The 27,056-nt window shown below is 43.2% G+C and overlaps 1 protein-coding gene across 1 annotated transcript in view; it reads right to left on the reverse strand.

Annotated features, from left to right (window-relative positions):
* LOC133469362 (protocadherin-15-like) overlaps positions 1-27,056 on the reverse strand; it is a 131,873-nt gene that overhangs the window by 2,373 nt on the left and 102,444 nt on the right. The window contains exons 27-39 of the mRNA XM_061756312.1: positions 24,222-24,331; positions 23,068-23,208; positions 19,844-19,971; positions 17,001-17,231; positions 16,820-16,908; positions 16,075-16,251; positions 15,770-15,988; positions 14,597-14,605; positions 13,928-14,038; positions 5,659-5,680; positions 4,988-5,026; positions 4,793-4,866; positions 1,850-1,979 (exon numbers count right to left, since the gene is read on the reverse strand). Of these exons, the coding sequence (XP_061612296.1) occupies positions 1,850-1,979; positions 4,793-4,866; positions 4,988-5,026; positions 5,659-5,680; positions 13,928-14,038; positions 14,597-14,605; positions 15,770-15,988; positions 16,075-16,251; positions 16,820-16,908; positions 17,001-17,231; positions 19,844-19,971; positions 23,068-23,208; positions 24,222-24,331 (1,480 nt within the window). The remainder of the gene's footprint in view (positions 1-1,849; positions 1,980-4,792; positions 4,867-4,987; positions 5,027-5,658; positions 5,681-13,927; positions 14,039-14,596; positions 14,606-15,769; positions 15,989-16,074; positions 16,252-16,819; positions 16,909-17,000; positions 17,232-19,843; positions 19,972-23,067; positions 23,209-24,221; positions 24,332-27,056) is intronic.

Genomic DNA, 27,056 nt, shown 5'->3' on the forward strand with positions numbered 1-27,056 from the left:
CAGGTCACGGCAGCACACCCAAAATCTTACTTATTGGCAAAGAACAAAATCTTGACGGAGAAGAGGTGCGCATCTCGCTCCTTTTCCTCTTCCCGCTGAGTAATTCGTTTCTAGGCGCTCGTCTCCTCCTCGGTGTCTTCCAAAATGGGCGACAAGGCGTCCGAGAGCTCCACGGTCAGCGGGGGTGACTCCACTTGTTGGTCGTCATTCGAAGAGTCTCGATGAGTTTTTGGCTTAGAAACTGAAGAGTATCGGCCTTCTGTCTCGCTCTTCCGGCCCAAGTGTTCATTAGTTCCGCCTCTTCTCCCGTGACCCTCGCGACCGTCACCTCTTGAGAATGCGGCCCTCCCGCCACCGGAGTCTTCCCGCCCGTCGCTCTCTGATGCCGACTCCCTCTCGGAGTCTCCGTCTCCGTCTCCGTCTCCGTCCCGGCTCCCGCTCTTCGACTGGCTTTCCGTGTCCGATTCGGTCTCTTCGCGCTCGGTCGAAACGCTCGAGCTGGGAACGTTCGAGTCGGAGGGGCTGAATTCCGACTCTGAATCACGTTTGTGGTGAAACGGTTTTGACCGCGTGCGCCATCCTTCTGAAAAGCTGCCCTGCCCTCTTACCCGCCTCCCCCGCCCCTCCCCCTCTGTCGCACTGCCACGAGCTGACACTAAAGCAGAGACGCTAACATCTCCCACGGAGTCGTACATCTTCCTCGCCCTCCCGTCTCCTCCCTCTCTGCCGCTGTGCCACACTCCGTCGCCCACCCTCGGTGGACCTTGGACTCTTCTGTTAAGGGAGATGAGACCGAGGGCGTCGTTCAGCTTTTGTTTCCCCAGGCCGGCCTCGGCGGAGCCTCGCCGATAACTCCTGCTGATGACGAGACCGCCGTTGGGGACCAAACCGGGAAGCGCTCCCCCGTGCTCCGGCCTGAATCTTTCTCCACCTGCCTTGATCCTCGCCCGCCATACTTCAATCCTTTCGTCTTCCTCTCGTCTTGCAGCCTCCACGTTAGCTGTCTTCTCTGCCTCCCATTTCTGAAAATCCTTCCCCGCACCTCCCGTTGTCTCCTCCAACCTCCCTCCGCCTTCAACTTGCACCGGTTTGATTCTGGCTCTGTTCCGTGACAGGTGGATGGCCGGGGGCCGCACAGCTCTTTTACCGGACAGCAGCGAGCTCACGAGAGCTCTCAACTTGCCGGCGGTGCCCAAACTCATAAGCTTTGTGTCAACCTCAGCAGGCTGCGTTTTGTCAGTAATGAGGGGCGCTGGGGTCCTATTGGCGGTGGCGTGGGGAGGTGGGGGACGAGTCTGGCGGTAGGGACGTAATGTGCCTCCTTGAAAGTGTCTCCGAACCTGTTGTCATACAGGCATCGTCCCAAAAACCAGAGCAAATATTTTAGAAAAGGAAATGAACAATTGCATTAATACAGTTAGCCTTTCTTTTTTGGACCACATTCACAAATTCATCGTCCAACATTACCCTTAAAAATAAGTATCGTACAGATTATTTGATTTTTGAAAAATGCACTTGAAGTGTACATGCGGCAAAAACTCTCCTAACTTCCACTAACAACCCAGGCTAAACTTAGCCCCTCCCCAACATCCAACGTTTGTCTCTCAGTCGAGATGTATCACTTCAACACACTTCCTTGAGACCAATTCCTCTTTAGAAAGGGCCTCGGCAGCGGATTACCGTAACTGATGACGTGCCTAAATCGGACTGCACGAAACAGGCTTGGCATTAGGTGGCGCTCTTGTATCGTTCGGCCCATGGAGTACGGGAAGCACTGGCTGAATCAAACTAATTAAGTGGGAAAGTAGGACACTTCACCTCGTATTCCGTTCCAGCCTCCTGTGCTTACCTCACCGTCGGACTCCTGTGGGCTGTAATAGTAGCTGCCGTCGTCGTCCACAACAACCTCTCCGTATTCATCATAAAGGCCCGAGGGCGAGATCAACTTCCGCCGACTGCCGTATTGAGGGAGGCCATAGCTGCAGACGCACACAAAAGCATCAAAAACAGAAGCAATGTGCAAAGACTCGGAGGATATTGGAGATTTGTGCCAAAACGAGTCGGCCTTTTCTGGGAGCTTAAACCAATCAGAGGTGAAGACCAGAGGAATCATCTTGACAAACAAAAGATTATCCAGAGCCACTTATGTCGGCGGCGTGCAGGGCGGCGCAGCGGTGTGCTTCATGGACGTCTGACTAAACCCGATTTAATCACAAAAGGAGCATTTTGTAGCCAGCAGGCATTTTGTTAGCCCCTCCCAAAAAAAAACATTGGAATACATTTTTCTCCCTGTTATCCCACGCTGCTTCCGGGAGAGTTGCCCGCTTCCGTCGGCCAAAAGAAATGCGGTTGTGTATCAGCGCTTATGGACCTTGCGCCCTGGAGCCAGAGACTGGATGTCACACACACACACACACACACACACACAAAAGATGATATCCTGGCTGCAGTAGATGCCTGTGAGATTAAAGTAACAAATCTGCGAGGAGTCCTTTGGCTCGCTTTCCGGAGACAGAAAAGTTGCCTTATGTCATCTTACAGTCAAGCCTGTGCCATCCCATTACATTAAGAAAGCAAAATGGTGGTGGTGGGTGAGGAGGGGTGTGGGGCGGGGGGGTGTTGTCAGTAAACAATCGAGGATGGATTTGGGGGTGAAAGTGAGGACAAACTCACTTGTAAAGGCTGCTAATCCTCACAGCGTGGACACTAAATCTAAAGTAATAAGTCTTAACCTTACAATAAAAGCTACTTAAGGGATTTCCTAGCCATTAACCCCCATAAAGGATCGCATACAGTACTGTATGCGCTGTCAATTTGCAGCTTGTACTTCCCCTCATAACCACCAGGGGACAGTCACATATTGGCAGTCAGTAGTTGTCGGCGACAAGAGTGATGATCATAATCAAAATGCAAGAAAGAGGCTGCATTGTTTCTAACGTTGGTCCTTGGAGCCTTTCCGTTATTATTGCAACAATTTCAGGATCAGTCACTTCATTACAAACGCAAAACAGGAAGTTAATCTGCTTTTTCAAGTATTTACCTGCTATAGCGTAGATTTTTAAGATATTAGATATTCATTGTTCCCACAGATGGCAGCGAATATATGCCTGTGAGTAGTCTTATATGCTCTGCTTGTATGTGTTGCTGCTTCACAAGTTGCTTGAAGGTTTTTAATTACCATTTCTATGTTAACTTTCACATGATATGTTAGCATTAAGCTAGTGGAGTTTCATTAGACCAAATTATATGGTTTGGTTGAACATTTGCGTTTAAATAGCTCTTTTGTTTTATGTGCCAGTTTTACGACACTTGGGCTCTGATTTGGAGAAATGTGCGAGCCACAGAGTGAGAGCAGGTGCTAAGGAATACTTAAAAAGTTGAAAAATTGCGTGGGACAGGTAAAAATGTTTTTTTATATGGTCTCTTTTGTATCGTTGGTGGGTCTGGAATGTACCCCCGGTGACAAACTGTGTACTGTATTTATATTTAGGTCCAATTATCACACATTCCAACGATAGCAAAACACAGAGCCTTTGTTTGTTAGCGCATTGTTTGTGGGCAACTTTTGTTTGTTAGCGTTTTGTTGTGTACTTTGTTTGCGCTTTTTTAATCCCAGCAAAGCTTGAACACTAAAAAAATGCAACAGACACGACGATTAGATATGAATCCCGCGGGGTCGCACCGTGTGATTCTGCTGCTCCCGTTTATTTACACATTCCAAAATGAGTTTGTGGATTTTGCTCCGAGCCAGCAGCATCTGGCCTATTGTCTGTGTCTGAGTGCATTTGTGTGTACGTGTGTTTCCATGGCAGGCTGCCTGATTAGCAGTGCTGCTACACTAGCTACACAGAATTAGCTTTGCGCCTGGGTGTGTGTGTGTGTGTGTGTGAGTGTGAAGAAGGTTCTGAAGAAATAATGAGCGAACCTTGCAGTTGGTGAACTTACACTCTGTATACCGTATACACGCAAGTGTGCCATTGTGTATTAATGTGGGTGGCTGTAAAAAAACAAGCTGGAGCTGTAATTATAATTTCTATACAATTCTAATACAATGCATCACTGACGGCAGTCGGGGTGCGGAAGAACACTCACACGCACGCACACACACACAAAAGCACACTTTGGGGAGGGAATCCATCGTCTCGTCCAATTGACCGTGCCCTTTGTTGTTTAATTCATCAGCCATGCTTCTCCAATAGAAGATGAGTTAAGAAAGTTTTTACACACGCACATCATCATCATTACTGTATGGAAAATATCGCTTTTCAGTATAGCTCAACAACAAGAAAAGTTTTAGGATGAGAATAATTTGAAATATACACGGCCGCAGAGGCTGGAAAGCGAAAATGCTAATTACCCAACTGCAGAGCCTACCAGACATTTATTAAAGTGAAGGCCTTTTATCTGGACAACTTCCATTTTATAATAATGGTAAAGGATAGTTTTCCATAAATACCCAATTCAAATAACAATACCAATTATTATACATATTATAATGATATAATGAAAAAAAAACCATCCCCAATGAGTCAATTTGGTAATGACTTCTAATGTAAACTGAAACTGAGGAGTCTATTATAGGTGAAACATTCATTTGTTCAAGCGCATGCACTAAGCGATTGAGACACGCCATCTCGTTTATTGTCAGCAATAATAATAGTATGACATCTTTAAAAATGGTAAGGAAAGAATACGTAGTAAGAACATGAAGGGCCTCAGGTCAGAACCTTGAGGGACACAAGCAATGTATTCACAGAATTAACCACACACTCATAAAGACAGCATTACTGACCCGTGATCATAGTTGTAGTAATCCTGTGTATAGTAGTCCTGACCTGGGTCGATGCCAGACTCCATGGATAACTCCTGTAGGAAGGAATGGACTGTTAATACAAGATGGACGCACACACCGAGCACAGCAGGCAGACATGCTCATGAATCACTTCCCTCAGTGAGTCAACAAGAGGTCAAAAAAGAGACAGAGTACCTCAGGTCTGAGGAGAGAAGGTCGTAGGAGTTGTTGCGTCTTCCAGAAGAAAAGAGAAGCAGCAGATGGCAACACAAATTGAGGACATTAAGCGCTCTCACAAAATCTAATTTATACATCTGTGTGATGTAATGAAGGATAATACAGAGCCCCAGACATGACATTGGGGGAAAAAATACAGAAAATATCTCTCTCTCTAGTGTGGCCACATTAATCCCCCAACGCCATGTATGGCATGTCTGTTTCAGTTGATTTTATGTTGCGGAAAAGAAGCTCCTCAACACACTTCACTATAGTTCCTTGGCACCAAGATGCCAAAGACACAAATACTTTCAATAGACACGGCTTCAGCCTGAGCACCAAAAGAGTGAATAGGTGTCAGTGAATAACTCAGGAGAGATTCCCCAAAAATCTGTGAGTTGCGAATATGCAGTAGGAAACACTCAACTTCCACAAGTCAGCTTTGTACACTGAGGAACATGCCATTGGTTTCTTCATTCAAGTCAGTTAGAGGGCCAAGATGCAGATTCATGTAAAGGAAGTGACAATATACCAATAATTTGGGAGTTTTTCCATACAAATGAGCTGAAAACAGAGTTGAGCATGCGAGAGAGGAAAGTGAAAAACACACCCGTGCAACGTCGGCGAGCAGGCAACGAGCCGACACCTACCTCGTGTTGTCCGTACCGACGCCTGCGAGGTGACAGGAGGGAGAAAGAGGAGGAGGAGCGGAGACGTTAGCGAATCCTCATTTCTCATATGCAACCGATTGTCTTCGAAGCATGTAGTGGCAGACATTTCACATTGGGTGGGATTTCAACCCAGTTTCTTAGAAGATGGAGGATGAAATGCATGCGAGTGCATCTAAAGAGCCTTTGTGTGCGTCCTCGTGTGTGCGTGTTTTGAGAGAAATGGATCGAGGGAGGGCTGCAGAAGTACACAAAATGTGATTATTTGCCATTAGATATACAGAATTATGACCCTAATTTAACAAAAACCACAAAAAAAAAAAAAATCAAGTACAGTTGTGTCTTAAGATTTTTGAAGGTTATTTGAAGATATGAGCGATAGTTTGGAAAAAAATTTTTTTACGTTGACTTGCGAGCAAGACAATTCTTCAAAAAAAGAGGGTACCAACTGTTTAATGCCATTCCCAGCTGAAGTTTACTGTCAAACTAAACATAATACAAAGACAGTTACACATTGTGTGTTTTAAACAACCACATAACTTTGCCTTTAATAAAGTCAGTCTCGGATAATGCTAAAACAAAAAAACAATGCAAAAAAGCCATAGATCGGCTATCAAATAGCATCGGTGTTGCAGTGTTGGATTCCATTGAATTGGAGCAAAAAATGTGGCAAAAACGGTTTAATTCTTTACATTTCATTTAATTTATCTTACTACTGTACTGTATGTTTTTTTTCAAGTACATTTATTGAGTGCTACTTTGTTTTTTGGAGGAGGCTGGAATTGACGAATGGCATTTCAATTCATTTTGATGGGGAGTATCTCAAGGCACCACCAACATGCTGATTGGATGAACTACTGCCGTGTAAAAGCTGTACACATCATAAAAAATAAAAAAAGCCTAAAACTTGCCACTTTAGATTTTGTTCCATGGACCACAAATGCACAAACAGGATGTTTAGGTGACGGCTTAGCGCTATATGGGGCTTTTTAAAAAAAAAAGAAAAAAAAGATGGGATTATGTGTTGGAATAAAAGTGTGAAAGGCAAGATGGAAGATGTCTGAATGAGTGGGAAGGCAATTGGAAGAAAAATAGAGACGCTGGCTCAGGGAGCACATGAAGAAGGGATGATAAACAGATGAATGGCTGCTTTAAAAGGTGGTTCGCAGGTCATCCAAAAACAGCCACTGTCGCCGTCCGCGCGTGTGTGAGAAAGATAAGTCTATCCTTGTGCCCTCATTGCTCTGACAGACACATTATTAAGTGCTCTGGAGACAAAAACCCTGCAGACAATCTGTGTTCTGTCGCAAACACACCTGGAATGATTGACTCTTTTATATCCTCTCCACCTTGTCTCGCAGCGTGTGTGTGTGTAGGTGAGTGTGTGTGTGAGTGCGTGACAGAGAAACACAACAGAGCAAACATTATTATTTTCTTCAAAACATAGACTACAATGCCCTAAAACGCGCGATTCCGTCTGTCATCATTTTTCTTTCTGCCCTTTTCTTTCATTTTCATACACATAGTCATTCTTTTGACCTTTTACCTGTCAATCAAATTTTCAAATCAAAAAGGATTCTTCCTCTGACGGGGAACAAAAATCCCTGAAAGAGAATTGGTTGAAAATATGACGATTGGATCTCGGCTTGATGGATTTGCGATACATTTTTCATTTTCGACCATGTTGATTTTTCATGTGCTTTAATTAATCATTGATAGTCCGACAGCACGTTGCCAAACTGTCATATTCTTTCCAAGGGTAACAGGGTAAAACTTTTTCAATCCACTTATTGCGACCTCAACATACTTTTGTGTTAGGCAATCACCGACTGTACAGGTCGACAGTGAAGCAATCAAGAGGCAACGTGACCTTGTACACAACGCAAAGTCTTATATTCTATCAGAATCAGAATCATCTTTATTTTGCCAAGCATGTCCAAAAAAAAAAAAAAAAAGAATTTGTCTCCGGTAGTTGGAGCTGCTCTAGTACGACAACAGACAGTCAATTGACAAAGAACATTTTTGAGACATAAAGACATTAAGAGGCGGCACGGTGGCCGACTGGTTAGAGCGTCAGCCTCACAGTTCTGAGGACCCGGGTTCAATCCCCGGCCCCGCCTGTGTGGAGTTTGCATGTTCTCCCCGTGCCTGCGTGGGTTTTCTCCGGGCACTCCGGTTTCCTCCCACATCCCAAAAAACATGCATGAATTGGAGACTCTAAATTGCCCGTAGGCATGACTGTGAGTGCGGATGGTTGTTTGTTCCTATGTGCCCTGCGATTGGCTGGCAACCAGTTCAGGGTGTACCCCGCCTCCTGCCCGATGACAGCTGGGATTGGCTCCAGCACCCCCGCGACCCTAGTGAGGAGAAGCGGCTCAGAAAATGGATGGATGGAAGACGTTAAGAAAAATAGTCGCTGAGCAATAAAAGGTTGCTAGTAATCTGGTAATGCCGGTACAATTTTTCATTTATTAATTTCTTTGTCAATTGTATAGTAAAAGTGAAGGTCATGCACATTACATTACAAGACCACAACATGAAAACATCCCTGCTTCTCTCCCTCCATTTGAGGAGAAATATGATGATGTGGGAAAAATAGGATATGGCTATATCCTATGATAGATATGAAGCTGGCTGCTGTACCATTGGCGCTTATGTGAAGTGATATTGAAAATTCACATTGGGTGAACTAACAGGACGCTAAACAGGCTTAAATAAGATTTATAATTCTAATATTAAAAGTGTCGCTGTTCCAAACTCTGCTTATGTACCAGAAAAAAAAAAAAAAAAAAGATATTATGTTCTTGTAGTTGAGGGCCATAAATTTTATTGACAAAAAAAAAAAAAAAACATCTCATGCAATTGATCCCGATAGGAAACGATTGTAAAAAGGCTCACACACAGGCTGTAATGAAAAAAATGCCACGCTACATTACATCATTTTACATAAATCAACACTACTAAATAAGATGAGAATAACACAAACTAAGACACAAAAAAGGAGATTCATCTTAATTGCCTTCATAATTGCGCAAAAAAAGTGTTGAAATGCACTTATGCGTTGGCTAAAATGAAACCGCAAACAAGAATGGATGCTTATTGTCGATAGATCTTTTGGACATTGGACACAAAAAAAAAGCAGAAAAAATAATGTCACAAGCACAACCATGGAGCAATTGACATTTTATATCTAATTGTAGAAAAACCCAACAAAAACAACAAACGGTTGCCACGTAATCAGCAAATCTCTCAGTACAATGACAGAAGATCATGTGAAATTGTTCAGTTCAGTTTGAAAGATGTTGATACTGAAGGCTCATTGAGTGCACAGTTTAAAAAAAAAAAAAAAAAAAAAACTTACTGAGAAACTGAGATTAAAATAATGGCTCCTAGCTGATGATAGTCTGAAGCCAGTCAAGAGTTGTAGTGAGCAGCAAGCTTTGTAATAATTCCTCCTTAGAGTTTAGGTTCATTAAAAAAAGGCTTTCTTGATATTATTCACTCCTATTTAATGTGAAACCTGTCATTACATCTGATTATTACTGGCTATGTGAGCTCATTAGGGCCCAATAGGATGTGATGTGATCCTCTTTCTTAAAGGAGCAAAAGAACCAAGTTAAGATTGGGAATGTAAAATCAAATTCCAGAGTATGTGCTCCATATCAGAGTGGAGAAGGCTAGAGGACCGTGGACTGAGGGGGGAATCTTTTCTCGAGCTCTACCACGATAGAGTTCAATTTTGGGTTTGGCTGGATCTCTGGAGGTGAAGGGTTCACTTGGCCTCCCTCTCCTCCCTCCACTTCCCCTCCTCCAGCTAATATGTCCGAGGAGTCAAGCAAGTCCACAGAATCAGAAGAAGCACGGTTCTTCATGACTTTTATGAGAGGAATCTGTTTCTGATCGATCTGGCTGAACATGTTGGCTACGGACTTCTCGATGTCTGCGATATTCTGGATATTTTTTAAGATGCCTTTTAGCTCCCTGCGGGGATGTTCCGGTTCTACGGGTAAGGGTGGCGGCGTGGGTCGGAGGGACACGGGTCGCAGGGCCGGCGCCTCCGAAAATGACGGGAGCACAAAGGTGGATGGTCTCACGAGAGAGGGCGACAGAGGGGGAGGCAGAGGTGGCGGAGGGGGAGGTGGTGGCAGAGGAGGTCGGCCGGAGGGAGATGGTGTTGAAGGGAGAGGAGGAGGAGGAGTAGATGGGTGGATGGGAGGTGGAGGGGTGCAGGGAGGAGGTGATGGGGAAGGCGCAGGAGCAGACGGTGGTGGCGGCGGTGGAGTGGAAGGAGGATCGGGGATAATGTCTAAATGCACCTTAAGTCTGTCTTCCGCACTCTGCTTTTCTGTCAGATTTGCCCCGAAGCGTCGTAACACAGGTGGGGTTGGCTTGTGGCTCGGTGGAGGCGTCCCTCCATCCGTTTGGGTGACAATGATACTCGGGGGACTCTCTCTAGGCTGGACATTTGGAACGTTAGGGGCGGAGATGCACTTGGGATGCTGAGGGGAGTCTGGGAAAATGGAAAGTAGAATATCGGGTGACAAAGAAGCTCGTAAATCTCTGCTTAGCTTTTGCCTCATTTCTTGGACGGCCTGCTGCTCGAACTGTCGGGCCTGTTGTTTGACGGTAAGCTTGGGCTCAATGCTCAGGCTCACCATCTGATCCGAATCCAACCCGTGCTCAAATCCTGAATCGAGGCCGGCGTCTTTGCTCTCTTTGAATTCAGCCTTCAGGAGCTCCAGTTCCCACTGCACAGGATCCATAACCACTTGCCTCCTCAAGGCGTCATACATGTCTCTGCGATGTAACCTCGATGGGAGAGTCCAGCTGTGGCCGCCCCCTGACCCTCTCCCGCTGTCACTGCTGCTGTACCCGCCGAATCCCGCGTCGCCTCCAGGAGAGCTGATCCTCAACCAGGCCTCTCGAAGACCTTTCCTGGAAGGGGAAAAGTGCCCGAGAAGGTCTCGCCTCCTCTGGCTTCGTCCAAGAGTCTCTGGACTGCTCAAGGTGCCATCCTCGTGATATATGGGATTCTTGATGGTCAGGGGGTTTTCATCGGAGAGAAAGGTGATGCTGGACTCGGATTTGGGAAGGTTGTTGAGCACTCCTCCGTTCGCGACACACTGCCGATGGGCGGCGATCGCACGGGTGGCGAAATCGGAGATCAGGCGTTGACGATCGCTTTCATCCGAACTTCCGATGCTGTGGACAGAGTGGCTGGTGCGACGATGCAGGGGAGGAAAAAGTAGAAATGGAAGAAGGAAAGACATGAAGGAAATGTCTGTAGATTCTTAGTCATCCAGGTCATGGTAATCAGCAAAAATTGAATCGAGGCAACAGGTTGTTGAAGACGATCACTCCTCCAAAACAGAGGAGGAGGCTTACGCCATAACTAGTACAACAACGTCCTCACATTTCTCCCACAAGGATTGTCTCACTCCACGGGAAAATGGCCAATGACGAGCCATTTTCCCGCCAGCCAGCTGAACAGCCGCTTGGTTTGTGAAACGGTCATTCACCAGCCACGCCTAGCACCAACAACAGTCCTCGTGTGACCACTCCCCTGTGGACATACCCACCAGAGATCAATTGAACTTGAACTGAAGACATTAGGATTAATGGTGAAACGTCTTCAACAGCCCAGAAGAGTCAGGGTGTTCTCGATTCAACTTTTGCAGATGACGTGAAGGCTAAAGTATGGGGCATTATGTTGCTAAAATAATATGGATGAATATTAATGCAAGGTGTTGGAGAGGTGGGCATCTATAAGGGTGAACATCCACTTTAACATCCTTGGTGGAGGAGTTCAACGGAGTAAGTTACAATGAGGAGTGAGAAGGGTATAAAATAATGTTCGACTAACATCATTGCTAAGGGATGATGACCGCAAACACTGTCGGCTGAAAGCAGTGCACTACAAACAAGTCACTGTATCACAACTATCAGTGACAGCAAGGAAGGATCAATGGTTTTTCGCCGTGCTCTGAGAGTCTGCAGATTTCCTTTTGACAAATGACTGATTGAATGCACTCTCCGCTACTTGCTGAATCACTTCTTGGAGGGCAAAAACAAAACTCTGCAGACTTCCAAAGTGCCGGCTTCCACCTTGAAAGGTTTATTCAACATTGCGCGACGCACGTTTCCACCGTACAAGCTTTTACGTGGAGCGCTAACCACTCCAAAGCACAAAAGCTAAGGCACGAAAAGAGCACTTTAAACATTTGACTCACTTTTGTCTGTCAGTTTTGCAGAAAGGCAGGAAGATGGAGAGATGAAATATGTTTAACATTTAGTAGAAGACATATTTCGAATGTTATAAATGCATTATGGAAGATAGAGATGGAGTTTAATCATTGAGTAGCTATAGAACATTAGACAAACCAAAGTAATGTACTGTGCATTTATAGCACACAGTGTTCATTCTTGGGCCAGATCAAGTGCTATTAGAGCAGCAATAGGAACAACAACATTATGAATAGCGTGCAGAGAATGCAAGTTTTTTTTGTTGGTGTAGACTTTTATGATAAAAGTCAGACAAGAAAAAGATACCGACCTCATTTGTTTTTATAAGGTATTTGTGGAACATTTTTGTTTTTGTGCAGTTCCAGCCATTTGAGAAGATAGTCAGCAAAAATCCAAATTTGACGGTGGACCAACACCAAATAAGATTTCTAACTTCAAAATACATGAAACTGAAAATACACATTCAACGCAAAGCACTGCAAGACAAGCGCCGTGGGCAACTAACGGGAAAAAAAAGCAGAGTCGTCTGAGGTGCTTGATAATGGACCTCAATTACAAATGTGCAAACTTCTGCACTTGGCCTGCTTTTAGTCTTTGAAAAAGAAAGAACTGTTTGGACTCTGCGAGATGCCAGCCTCGCTGAACTCATTGATGTTCCATAAAAATACCAACATGCTTACTTTACAAACAAAAACACAGCTACAAATACTAATTATCGCCCGTGGTGGTCCTTCTAGATTATTAGCTGTATTTATTTCAATGATCTCATCTCTGTGTATTTCTTTTTTTTTGCAAGTTAAGGCTGCCTGCACGAAATGAGTGGGCCCCATCTAGCACACGCGTGGCCCTCATGTTAACGGGAGTGGGGAAGCGTATCCAAAGCACACAGGAGAGCATTGATGCGTGGAATGCTGATAAAGGCTTCCTTGCAACTTCATCTTTGTGCCTCAGAAAATAAATTTAAATGAAACTACCTCGCGCGGCGCCTTGAGTGCGTCAAAGACTGCGGCCGGCTTGTTAAAATCTGTGGATGAAAATTAATAAGGCCTCGCTGCATACGGCCGTTGTTCGAATCTCGTCTGACCCGTTGAAACAGAGGAAAGCACCGAGATTACATTAAACAGTGTGGTGGGGAGATATAGAAGGGAGACACAACAAATTGTCAGCACATAATTAAAGGTGAAAAACTTATTGGGGCAAAAAAAAAAAAAAAGCCTTTAACTTCATGCTTGGTCTGTGCTGTGGGACCATGTCACCTGTCAGAACTTCTAAAAAAAAAAAAAAATTCCCATTCATTGTCACTATGGAGTGTTGTTTGTAGACATTTGAGGAAATAAAATGAATGAAATACATTTTGGAATCAGGCTGTAACATAACTTAATGTGGAAAAAGTCAAGTGTTGTGCTTTCCAGATGCACTGCAAATGTGCCGAAGTGTTGTATTTTTTTGATTGTTGGTTACAATCGGGAAAAAAAAATCTGGAAACGGGCTATAAAGGAGCCTAAAATGTCCGCTATAAAGCAAAATGACAAACTTTGCTGCCATACTCCTTCCACAATGGCCAAAACTACGTAGCATAGTTGTACATTTTTAAGTACACTTCAGTTGTATTTAACTTTAAAGTACAGTACAATACATTTGACTTTTTGAATGTTTGTTTTAGAACATTTAAGTCGAAATTTAATAACGTATGAGCAAATAGTTCTGATTTAATTATTATTTCAGGAATGTTTTTTTTTTCTTTTGCTACTGTATATTGCAGTGTTAATGTTCAAAGGGTAGCATTAATACTAAATATACCCTTTAGGGATAAAACCACATTTTTGATGAACACTTAGGCCTATGACGTTATTTTGTGTTTTAATGCTGGTCATTATGGTGGTAGTGGGAGAGCCAAGCATTTTTGGAGGTGGTACTCGGTGTAAAAAGTTTGCCCACCACTGCTTTACAGAATGGGGTAGTTCCAATTCTGCCGTCTCGACACAGGCAACGTTAACCCTTCACTTACATGGCGTTGTCACCCAGCTCTTCGTACAGGTTGTTGGCGGTGACCCCTCCAGGTTTGCCGCTCGGCAGCACCATCTGGATGCGAGCGGTCTTGGCACACTCTTCCTGCCGTCTGCGGAGAGGAAGCACAGAGAGTTAATGATCTGAAGTTAGAGCGGCCTTCAAAAGTGGCACAAAATCCCTCGCTACACGCATGCCAACTACCACTAATTATCTTCATCATGTGCTACGAGGGGAGGGGGGGGGAATCAGTCATCAATTACAGTGGCCAAGAAAACAGCCCTGATTCTGTTACAGTTGCTTAATTAAAATACAGAACTTAATGCAAATTGGAGCATCAGTGCATTCTGCACGGCAATTATACATAACATATGGTTATGATCACTGAAAACATTTTTTTTTAGCCATTTTGTGCAGTTCTTATTGAACACAGTCTTCATAGAGATATTTTGGGAAATTTTTTGTTTGTTTATAAAAAAAAAAATGAACTTCCTCAGGTTTCTGATTAGCGAAAATGTCCTTATGGTTAGGGGTTACAGTTGCAACTGTTGCCTAGGTGGGCACTTAATCGCCTGTGAATAGAATTTCAAGTGAACAGAGAGAGAAAAAAAACCCCAACACAATGGAAAGAGTTTTAGCATAAAAATTTCCATATGAAACTTGTACTCACTCTTTAAATCTGCCAATGAAGGCGGGTGCAGCGGAGAGAGAACAAGAGAGCAGAAAGAGAGACAGATTAGTAAATCCTTGAAGTGTCAATCACCCAAATACCTGTTAACCAGGAGGGTAATGCTCCACGTTGGACGTTTTATAAGGTAAAAGTCTAGGGATCGCCACATGCTTGATGAGCGCACTCTCAGTTAATTATCTTCACTTGTGAAGAGGATCAGAACACATGTGTGTTTGTGTGTCTGTTTTTGTGTGTGTGTGTGTGTGTGTATGCTACTCACAGCCACATGGGATACAAAATGGACACACTGTAACTGTGGCGGAAATCTTGAGGGTAATGTACAGTACTATATTAAGTTTAGTAGTTTTTAGGGGGTTTTACACCACTGTATAATGTAAAGGTCTGAATCTTTTGTTTTATGTGTGAGTTGTACTGTAAACTCCAACTGGGTGTGAAAAGTAAACAGCTTGAACCAAGCATGCTTTCCCTCTTATTTGAAGTTTGTGGACAAGAGTCTTTTTGTTTCATCAAAGTGATGTTATACAAGTCTCAAAGGCACGGTGGTCGACTGGTTAGAGCATCTGTCTCACAGTTCTGAGGACCGGGGTTCAATCCCCGCCCCCACCTGTATGGAGTTTGCATGTTCTCCCCGTGCCTGTGTGGGTTTTCTCCGGGCACTGTGGTTTCCTCCTGTACCCCGCCTCCTGCCCGATGATAGCTGGGATAGGCTCCAGCACGCCCGTGACCCTCGTGAGGAGAAGCAGCTCAGAAAATGGATGGATGGATTGATTGATTGTTTAAAATAGGTGTGTCTGAGGGGTAAACTATATACAATGTTTTTTACATGGTCTCTTTACATCACAGATTTTCTACCTATCTTGGGTGGATCTGGAACATATTCTTTGCAATAAATGGAGGTTCACTGTGCATAAAAAAATGAAGACAGACAATTAAAAGTGGGGTTCCACAGGGTTCTGTACGCAGGCCTCTACAATTTACGTTAGGTCTGCTTTCTTTATACAACACAATTTAGTTAAGCCCACCTTAATAACATAAAAGTGTAATGCAGTTAATGAAGTTATATAAATTAAGTTATTCATAAATAAATTTGAGTTGAGGTATGCAGATTCCTATATTAATTTGTTCGGCGAAGGTAAAAGAATGTGCACTTACTGCCTGTAGGTGATGACGACAACAAGTATGGCAGGCACACAGCAGATGATGATGATGACCGCCAGGGCCAACAGTGCCCCTTCTGTGTAGCCGACAGTCTGCACAGCCTTCTTCACGCTGGTCACCACCTCTGGGGTTCGGATCTCAAGAATGCGCCCGCCGGGGGGCATGAAGGGCTGGAACTCTCTGTTGATGTCCAGGAGTTTTCCGTCAAGAAACCTTGCCAAAGATGCATAGAAATGAGCATTTCGAAGTGATGCCAACGTAAAGTGAACGTCTCACTTATCAGCTTGCATTGTTCTTACTTGTGGAGTTCCTGTCTGGAGACGGCTCTATTTGTCAGCGGGTCGATAGCGTATATCATTAGGTCCGATTTGGAGTAGTCCTCTTGCTCCAGTCCATCGCCATGGCGATGGGGACCAATAGTTTCCACGAACACCTTAGCTCCCGGAATCTGGTCCTGAACGTAGCGCTCCAAAATACTGGCAAGGAAAAATCGACCTCTTTTGGTTGAATACAGGCTACATGTTTAGAATAATGAAGTGGAACACACCCATGTACATGCACACGCACAGACACACAGGCCTTTTTTCAACTTATTTTGAATCCTGACAGCAAGGGCACACCACCTGCTGTGGAACATTGATCCCTGCCCCTGTGAAACACCTACTCACAGCAGGGAAGGTGTGTTTCTATGTCTGTGTGTATTGCACTTAAAAATACCATTATCAAGCTCCTGTCAGGCTGTGCGATTGTACATGGTAAAAATACATCATAAGCACACATGTTGCGCTTTGTATTCATGTCTTTCCGTGAAATAAGTGTTTCAGATTGTGCTGGAGATTTAAACAGATTTAGTGAAATGTAGAGTTGATGAGCATGATTTTAGTATCACCACAGTGGGGTCGTGTTAAAGAAGATGATAGTGACAGCACTCTAATTAAACACACATGGCTTAATGTTAAATCTACTTAGAATGGCATGAGGAAAAAAAAACAGATAAAGGTTAAATTATTAGAAATGGTGTGAAATCTGCACAATAATAGTTACCTGAGCAGTTTGTCTTTGTTTTTGTCCACATACGTCGGTGAGACATTTGATACGACCACCTGCATGTCCAGCTGGTTCACCACTGACACCTTCACATGACAAAATACAAATGAGATTCATTGATATATTTAAATCATACATACAGTATAGATACCCTTTTAACACTAGCGCCAATACTCACCACTATCTCTGCCTTGCTGCTGTGTCCTCTTCCATAGTCGTCCGTGGCAACAACCTCAAACCTGAAATAGGACCGCCGCATGTTGCGGTACATGATGGCCGTTTTGACCACGCCGCTGAGCGGCTCAATGACAAAGCCGTCTTTGCTCTCCTTGGCGTCTTTCCCGGCCAAGGGGGCATTGATGAGGCGGTACGTCATGGAGCTGTAGTTGCCGGTGTCTTTGTCCAGGGCCTGCAAGATTACAATCAGTTGATGCTGTCATGAGCATGAGCACACTTCAACCAGCAATATTATCATAATCACTACCGGCATTAATATGGTTATCATCATCCTTTTGGAACTTAATTAATTAAATCATGGCTATTGTAGCTGGATCAAACGATTCTGGTGTGCGAATTGCAGGCCACACATTGTCATTATGTAGAGACGGATGTAGTACATGGTAGTGCGTACTAGGGGGTAACAGTAAAAGAGATTTTTCTGGGAAGAATCTGTCTAATCTGGCAAGATTTGGGAGACTCCCGCCCAAGAGTCATGTTTTATAGAAGAAATGGAAAAACAGAGCCCAGATTTCTTTTCAGCACAGTAGCCAGGTTCACAAAGATAGACTTAAAACTATTTTTTTATTATGCACTAATCCATACATGTTCACCTTTCATGACATGTGAACAAGTCATTACTACCCTCCCAGGAATCATAGAAGCAGCTTGTGAAATCTAACATACAAGATTTAAAGCTTTAAAATGGATGAATCTACAATTCACATCAGGTTTTCTTGCTTTAGGAAATACAATTTAGTTAAGCCCTTTAGTTAAGGACTTTTTCTAGCAGCCCACTTAAGAGAGTTCTTTGCTCAGATACAAACAATCTTTGCAGATTAGCATGCCACATGCAAGCTTTATGAAGGTTTCTCTAAAGTCCTTTGATTCAAATGAAATCCCTTATTTCTCTGCTTTTGGCGTAAAGAACGTAGTTGCCTATGTTTGAGTTTGTCAAAATGACTTTTTTTCAAAGTATATAAACAAATGACACTGAACTGTTATTGTTCTCACTTCAGGGTGCAATGCAAAATTGTGTCACCATGCAGAGAATTAAATGTGGGGTTCTACAGGGTTCTCTATGCGAGCCTCTACAATTCACATTAGGTTTTCTTTGTTGAAGCAATGCAATTTAATCAAACCCTCCTTAACATTAAAATAAATAAATATTTTTTCCCCCTGCAAATCCAATGTAGAGTGGTTTCCATCGGGGCTTGTAACACCAGCCTGCTGGGATTTAAAAAATAATAATTAAAGCTCGAAAGAAGAGTCAAATGCTACTAAACGTCAGGTCTTCGGTATATCGTTTACAGCTTTTGACTTGAAAAAGGTCAGTAATAGGTATACCTGTATACTGTGGCCTGGCTGGCTCCAACCCTTCATCGACTCTTAATTAAATTTTAATTACATTTTTCAATTAAGGATGCGAGTGATTTAGATCAACTTCCTGACCTATTCTGCCCCCTCCTGTATTGACTAAGTCACCATCATAGCAGGGAGACTTTTACCATAAAACAGGTTGAGTCAGGGTTTGTCTGAGCTTTCAATATCCATGTAGAAAAATGTCATTTGCAATTAGAGTTTCATCTTTCCTCTCACTCGGGGCTGCAATTAAATACAGCAAAGGATAGCAAAGAATGAGCCCAAAACTGCAATCCAACGTTGAAGCACATAGCTTGCCTGCCACAGACCACGCACAAGTCTCACGTGGCATCTGGGCTCATTAAAACATGCTGCTATACTTCCCAAAACGGAGGCTGAAGGAGAGAGGAGGCACGACCCATTTTGCATCTTAGAAGTTATTTTATTAGTACCAAAAAAGGCGTCGTTGTTTACTGTGATGTGAACGTCTCTGAGACAGCTGAGAGATGCGCCAATTAGGTTTATAAGCAGAAGTCGATAGCATGGAGAGATCATCTCACAGGCAATCGTGTTACTGAATATTATCGCCGGTTAAATAAATGTCAGGCACTCGCAGTACACTGTACACTATGTACTTTCAATTAACTTAGCTGGATGCCCTAGTGGTTTGGAGACTTGAGTGAGCAAACCGCATTATTTGAAAAAAAAAAAAGGATATAAAAACACGGCAATGTAAGAGCTCTGCGAGATCTGTGATGATCCAGTTGGTGAAATCCCTTGAGACACCAGCTCGGATATTAATAACTAAAAGGAGGTAAAGTTTAATCCTGCTTCAGAACTCAATGGAAGAGAATGTAAATATACCCCCAGATGCAAATTACAACATGATATGATAAACATTTCACAGAGATACAAACATCTGAATATGTTAAATGGGGATTTTCTGTGTTAAATTGATCTGATTCTGTTTAAACTAGGTTAGCCAATGCAGTTTCTGAAACTACTATGGTGAATTTGGATCAACTTGGCTATGAACAGACATGATTGTAGCTTACAAAAAAAACTAGACCCATTACGATTACTGTGGTGCTTTGAGATACAAGTTTAATTTGTTCCACGACCTCACTCATAACTTGAAACACTGGTATCTCTGCTTGCCCATTGACATGAATGGTGTGTTTTTTTAATAAGGAAACTAGCACTCGATAATATTGTACATTATAAAAAGATAGAGAGTTGAGTTGAATTTAGTGCCACCATGCAGCGCTTGTATCTCAAATTCTTGCTCACATGTCAAAGCAAAAAAAAAAATCGGACTATTTTTTTGCAACCGTGTCTGGAATGTGAGGAACCCCTCAAATTGAATGGGAAAAGAGTGGAGTTACTTAAAATCCAGTCACCAACCAAAAAAAATGGACCCATGCAGACATGTGGAAAGAGTACCTGCACTTGCAAGACAGAGGTGAATGTTTTGGCATCCTCAGCTACACCTCCAATGTAAAGAGAGGTGGTGAACACAGGCGAGTGGTCGTTCTCGTCCTGGACGTCGATCACCACCACGGCCGTGTTACCTGACACGCACACGCAACGTATCGAGGAATCAGTTTGGAATAAGAAAGACAGGCATCACAACAGCTCTACAAAGGACAGTATCAAGCAAGTGCAACGTGGCAGATTAATACATTTGAAAGCCGGTCTGGCCCGACTTTGACGTTCCATTCACTTGTCACCATAAAAGATAAGCCTCCATTGAGACCTGCGGTGCGACTTGACATCCAACGGCAGGAGAAAGAAAAAAAAGAGGCTCCCACAAATTTCAAAACTTTAAATGCCTGCTGGCAAAGAACATCACGTCGGCAAAAAGGAACTCGGCAGCTGTTACCTTTTGTGGCTGGAGGTGACAACACCAAAATGTTTACATTTGGTCTAAACTGAAAATGCCACTGCAACCCTTCCCTTTTCTATCCATGCTCACGGCAGCTGGAAGTCCCCACAAAACAAAGGTTTTGCTCAGTACGCAAGGAATTACCGACTGCGCATGTCAAACATTTAATGAGAGTCAACGTGAAAACATCAAAACACCCTATACCGGAGGCTGCGTCATAAAATGAGACAAATAAAGCAATTTTACTCATCATTAACTGTATACTATGTATCCTACTCATCTGAAAATAGACACAGACAATTTATGATATGTTTTAATCATAATATTTTCACTTTTCCACTTTTGCTCTTTTCAAGTTGACTCTGCAGCGGTGGGCCGGCACCCTATCGCCCTGTATTGACAAGCTGCCACTGAAAATGCAGTTTCAAACCTGTGAAAAATCAAGCCGGTGTTCCCTTTCTCAAAAGTCTCCACTGAATGTCTAAAACCAAACCCCCCACTGACAAATAGATGCTAATTTGTATGGCAACTTGCCCAGCTGTTCATTTCAGATACAGAAAATGAGGACTTTGATGGATTTGTGGATGAGGATTGATCAAAAAATAACGTGAGTACATTGTTAAATACTTCAATAAAGTACAACCGAACTCACGGTTTACATTGTTAAATACTTCAATAAAGTACAACCGAACTCACTGTTTACATTGTTAAATACTTCAATAAAGTACAACTCAACTCAGTTTTGCTCCCGCTGCCTTTTTAAAAACATACGCTAGCATGTTTTAGCGTGCATGCATGCTACCGTATGTTTTAAGCTAGCGTATGTTTTACCATGCCTGCGCCCAATAATGCGGTGCGCCTTATGTATGTGTTAAATACAGAACTAGACACCGTAACTGAGACTGCGCCTTTTAATACGGTGCACCTTATGGTCGTGAAAATACGGTAAGTTAGAAAATGGGAGCACCGTGTCGTTAGAATGCTATTGATTTGTTGCCTGATTAAGAGCGCGGCCTGATGAGAATTGAAGAGTCGCTAATGAACATAATGATGCAGAGCTTTATTCCTTGTAGAATACTTAAGAATTAAATTGTGTAAATGAAGCGAGCGCAGCATGTGGTAAACACTATAATTAAAGAAGAAAGCCAAGGAGCCGAGCGTCAATAAAGACGCATGCAAATTGGGAGGTGTCGAGCTGCACTCGTGGGGAAAAGATAGAAGGAATCCATAGATGGAGGATCGTTAAAAGGAAAACATTGCAAGGTGAGTCATAATTGTGGTTCATTTTGTTTAATGAAAAAACAACAAGAAGAAGCACCGGCAAAACATTTTTAGATTGATGATTAGAATGTCACATTCATTACACAAAAACAACAATGTTGTTTTATCGTGATAAACTCTGAGAGATAGAGAGACCATATATAAAAAAAAAAAAGTTAAACAGATTTACCCCTCCCACACACTTTTAAAAACATATAAACTGTATTGTAGTGTCTTTGTAAATGTATGTGCCTTTATGGGGCGGGCCCTGATGGGTTGCCATGCAACGTCAGCCAACCTGAGTGTGAGTGTCTGGGTGAGAGCTGTGGCCAACAGCAGCTTCGGCCTGCCTGAGTATGCTCACTGTGGTTCACAGTTCAATTGCATCAGCGGCTCTCCTTTCTCACATGGGAAGGCATTACAGTAAGTATGGGATGAAAATTTGTAAAAACAAACAAAAAACGATTCTCTAAAAAAAATGTGATACAGCGGGAGAGAAAACGATGAATCGAGATATAGCAGGGGAACACTGCTGGCATGTAGACGTCGATTACAAGATGGCAACAAGCTTGTGTTCTTCCCACTCGTGCCTCTGTCACACAGAAAGGCCCATTCTTTGTTTGCCAATTAACAGAATGCAGTGTAACTAGATTCCCCCTGTGGGTACCGTCTCACTGCAGGGGCCAAAAAGTCTCTAATCTAACAGAAGCGATCCTGGCAACCTACCAGTATGCTATGATGCGGAGTGCAAGAGGCCGCCTCACGAAGTAAATATTATTAAGGGAGCTCCGAAGAGGATTACATTTGGATTCAAGGATTAAGTCTTTGATAAAATCGGGGGGGTGGAAGAAAAGCAACAAGCAAGTTTTGCATCTCAAGGTAAGAAACAACAACTACATCTAACTTTGACCCACAAAGACAGGTAAGCTATGCTAACCTCACAGTTTAGCTAACTGCTAACAAAGCTTCATGCCGGTTGTGTGTTTAATTGAGAAGACAATAAAGTAATAGACAATACGGAGACTGGTTTGGGACCTTTAGAAATGTGTATTGTGAAAGTGTAACTGTGTAAAAAAAAAAAGTGTAATAGAAGTACTGTACAGATACTGAGTGCAAAGTGGCTATACTGTGCGCATTATTGTATGACTTGACTCAACTTGCTTGATTTTCGCTACGGTAACTCGGGAGTTTAAGACTTAAAACTTCCAACTTATGACTTACTCCCACTCTGCTTTCTAATTCTGCCGTCCTTCTCATTGTACCAAACTCAAGTGCATTGCAAGAAACAAGGCTATGCTAACATGTCAGGGTTAATTGCCAAAAAGGCTGCTAATGTGTGAAAATGGCCGCAAGGGCAAAGAGTGCCTGACATGGAGGCTTTATGTGGATGCTTTCATGCATCCACGTGTTTGCTCGCATGTCCTCATTAGACAGTGAAACACCGGCCTGGAGTTAATTGTCACGGTCGCTATGACCCATCCTGCCTGAAAGGAGGAAGGTTCGCCTAAATTAACTCACTTACTCTTCGAAGGAGCTCGAAGGTTGGAGGACACCACCCTCATGGAGTCCGCTTCGACCTTGAGAACGTAGCTGGAGTTGGCCTCGTAGTCCAGCGGCTTGGCTGTGGATATTAGTCCTGTTTTGTTATTTAGTGCAAACGCACCTGCAATGGAGGAAGCAGTGAGACAATATATAAGAACTAAGGTGTAAATGTAAACTGTATTTTCTGAGCACTTCTCATAGACAATGGTCACAAAGCTTTGCAGGAGAATCCTAAATAAACCTAAAATGCAGCAGCGTAGACAAGACTCACAAATCAACGAGGAGCAATGGGGTAAAAATCACTAAACTTCATTGAACCACAAATTGTCTTTTTAATAGCTTGTATGCAAATAGCCGCTTCTCTGGAGTGCCTGCCCACCCATCAAGTGTGAAATCAAACAACCAAGGAAATCTTTAGTTATCTCAAATATTACTAAAAATGTGTCCGTGAGCAATCCGATCGGACGATCGCCAAATTGTAGCGTCACGATTCGACAAATCTTTATAATACCGCCCACCACAGAGTTTCCCCAACTGTGACTTGGCAGCTTGACTGGATGAAGCTCTCACATTTTTCAAGCAACGGCCAAAAAAGTGTCAGCACATATTAGCATTAGAATCTGACAATCGGCACGTACTCGAACTGAAATAATGATCTTGTCTCAATTTTCTTAATCTGTCGAATAAATGGCAACAGGTGGATACACAGGTTAATTATGTACATTGGAAGAACATTTAATTGCTCTGCCTGTCACTATACATCACTGGCATCGACAGATAACAAATAGACATTGTTTTTTGTACATTTTTGGAAAAATTAAGTGAATTTGGATAATTTCCTGATGACCCCTCATTGGTTTGGAACCACTCCTCTACACTAATTGCTATTTAGCGGCTTGATGATGAAGTGCTGCCTCCCTGTGCGAAAATACAAAAGCTTTTCGACTGGGTGCTTTTTTCATTTGCTTCACACACTTTCACCTCCTCCTGCCCTCAAATGAACCTCAAAATGTCATGTACAAGTACACAGAACTACATGCTAGAAACTCACAAGCTATACTTAGTTAGCGGTCATGCAAATTGGCGAAGGCAGCCAAGCGATGCTGCCACATAAACTGCTTGGCGCGGTCTCACCTCCCTCGTTGCCCTCGACGATGGAGTACACAATAGTTTGATTGACAGCAGCCGCCAGGATGACTCCCACGGGGGTTCCGACCGCAGCTTCCTCGCTCACGAGCGGAAACCTGGGAACACATCAGTCGAGCAACAGCCGCCTTTAGCAACATTAAATATGGATACGCGTTACTCGAGGCCTCCTCTTTCCTCTGGGGGCTCGGCCGCAGTCAGCTGAGATTTCAAATCTGTCAAGTACGTCCAATGTACCCCCTTCCCTGCCCTCCTCCCGAGCTTCCTATACATGATCTGAAGTGGTGAGAAGTAACAAAGTGCAAATACTGTGCTCTTTTTTAGGTATCTGTACTTCACTTGTGCGCAGTATTTAGTATTTTTCTGAAGAATTTTTACTGTTACATCCAACGTTTGAAAACAGATATCTGTACTTTCTACTCCTTACTTTGTCAAAATGGGTTCCCGTGGTCTTGATCGATGTCTTGGCAATGTATTTTTACACAAGTTTCAACAACTTCTACTTAAGTACAGTACTGTGAGTACATTTGCCACCTGATCTGCACTCAATAAAATAAAGGTCTTGCAGAGGCCTTTATACATTTACAAACAACTAACAGGGGAAAAAATACACTGAGGAGGTTTCAAAAGTTGTTGAAAAAAACAACGTTGAGAAATAGTGAGTATTGGCTGGGAAACAATAATTGTTTTACAGGTATCGAACAAATCTGTGCCAAAGCAGTTCAAAGACGCCTCCGCTCACCGAAATGTTGATAAGTGTGGCAGCGAGTAGACAGCTGATGTGTGAGTGCTCTAACAAAACGGAATCCTACGGGTGAATGGAGGGGGGAAAAAAACATTTTATTTTCAGCGTGTTTCAGCAAATTACGACTAATTGTTGTTCGATTATGAATTCATATGTCAGTGGATAAATGTCAGACAGAATGTGGCTGCCGTAATGCAAAAATAGGGTTTGTACAACGAATTGGCGCACGCACTCTCAAATGTCAAGAGAGAAGTAAGAAAATAGAACAGTCCAATTAGACTCAATGTGACATTGGCAAATTACTTACTACAAAAGTTCAACATACACTACTTTGTCTGTAAATAACATGGCAAAATTTGAGGGGGGCGTAAATGACGTGCTTTTAGGTTAATCTCTATATACGACACAAGTAGTCATTGCCATGTCACAAAGCATTTTTAGCAAAGCTTTTTTAAGACAATATCACATAGAATGGCTAAGAGCCCGAAAGATTGAGATTTTGGAATGGTAAAACAATGTCCAGGACAGATCAAAACTACAGAACTGACGATACAGAGTTGAGGTCTTGAGTCTTAGATTACCTTGGCAAACGGAATGAGGTCATTTTGCTTTACTGTATTTTGTCCTGATCTCAGTTGATAAGTTATTCATTTGTACTTAGTTTTAACAGCGTAGATGACGGCACACGTCTGTCTGATGATGAATAAAGTGAAGCAACCATCTGAAAATCTCTCAACTGTTCATGGAGTTGAGGAACAGCTGCTTTGTTCTAACACTGTGAAAAGTAGATGGTTCATATCCAATCAGGATATGAACCCTCCATCCATCCATTTTCTGAGCCGCTTCTCCTCACTAGGGTCGCGGGCGTGCTGGAGCCTATCCCAGCTGTCATCGGGCAGGAGGCGGGGTACACCCTGAACTGGTTGCCAGCCAATCGCAGGGCACATAGGAACAAACAACCATTCGCACTCACAGTCATGCCTACGGGCAATTTAGAGTCTCCAATTCATGCATGTTTTTGGGATGTGGGAGGAAACCGGAGTGCCCGGAGAAAACCCACGCAGGCACGGGGAGAACATGCAAACTCCACACAGGCGGGGCCGGGGATTGAACCCGGGTCCTCAGAACTGTGAGGCTGACGCTCTAACCAGTCGGCCACCGTGCCGCGATATGAACCTTTAATGTGATTTTTTTTTTTTTTTTACCAAAAATGAAGTTACTGTATGGACCTGCTCTTCCAGCCCTGGAATTTGTCTGTAAAACATTTTTTTCCAATCATCCCAATTTTGATCTAACTGCATTCCAGCGCTTCTTCAATCCGACAGACTTGTATTACAGTCGTTATCGACGCCTCTATTCCTTCTTCTTCAGCAGCAGCAGCAGCAGGAGGAGCCTCTAATTGACATGAGCTGAGGCCACTGGGAAGATTTAAAGCCAGCATGGTGTCACGTTAGCGGCATGCATACAGACGCACAACAAAGACTTCTTGCCCACGAATGGCGTTGACGCCAGACGGACCACACGAACGAACCGGACCAAGCTGGGTTTATACTGATAACACCGGCACGCTGATGAAAATTGAAACATGACAGGTGAATTTGGAGATCCCTCATTTTTTTTTTTTTTGTCTTCACATTATGGTGTACATGCCCTCACTGTGTATGTAGGATGTGTGGGTAACAAAGACAGAATAATGAGGGTGTTGATAGATGTCGGCAATGATAAACCGGCTCTCTCTGGATGTCTTCTTTATTGCCGCCGCCACTTTGTTTTGTCTCAGTCATTATGTTGTTCGCATACGAGCTCGTCTCTTCCTCGCATCCTTTCCTTATGATCCATCATATTTCCCTGTTGTCATCATTCTTTATGTTGCTCTTCACGGTTCTCTCTCTTTCTCTCTTCTACTTCTTCATTTACATCCAGACTGAAGACACAGAGATCTCTTCGGAGCAACCTTTACTTTTGTCGGGTTCCCAAATGGCAGACTATATAAATTAAAACTTAGTACATTACAATATAATTTAAGTGTGACGTGAGAAGTAACTCCACTCTTAGTCCATGTGAAGTGGACAGAGAGT

The sequence above is a fragment of the Phyllopteryx taeniolatus genome, chromosome 19, assembly GCF_024500385.1.
Source record: "Phyllopteryx taeniolatus isolate TA_2022b chromosome 19, UOR_Ptae_1.2, whole genome shotgun sequence".
Taxonomy (NCBI): Eukaryota; Metazoa; Chordata; class Actinopteri; order Syngnathiformes; family Syngnathidae; genus Phyllopteryx; species Phyllopteryx taeniolatus.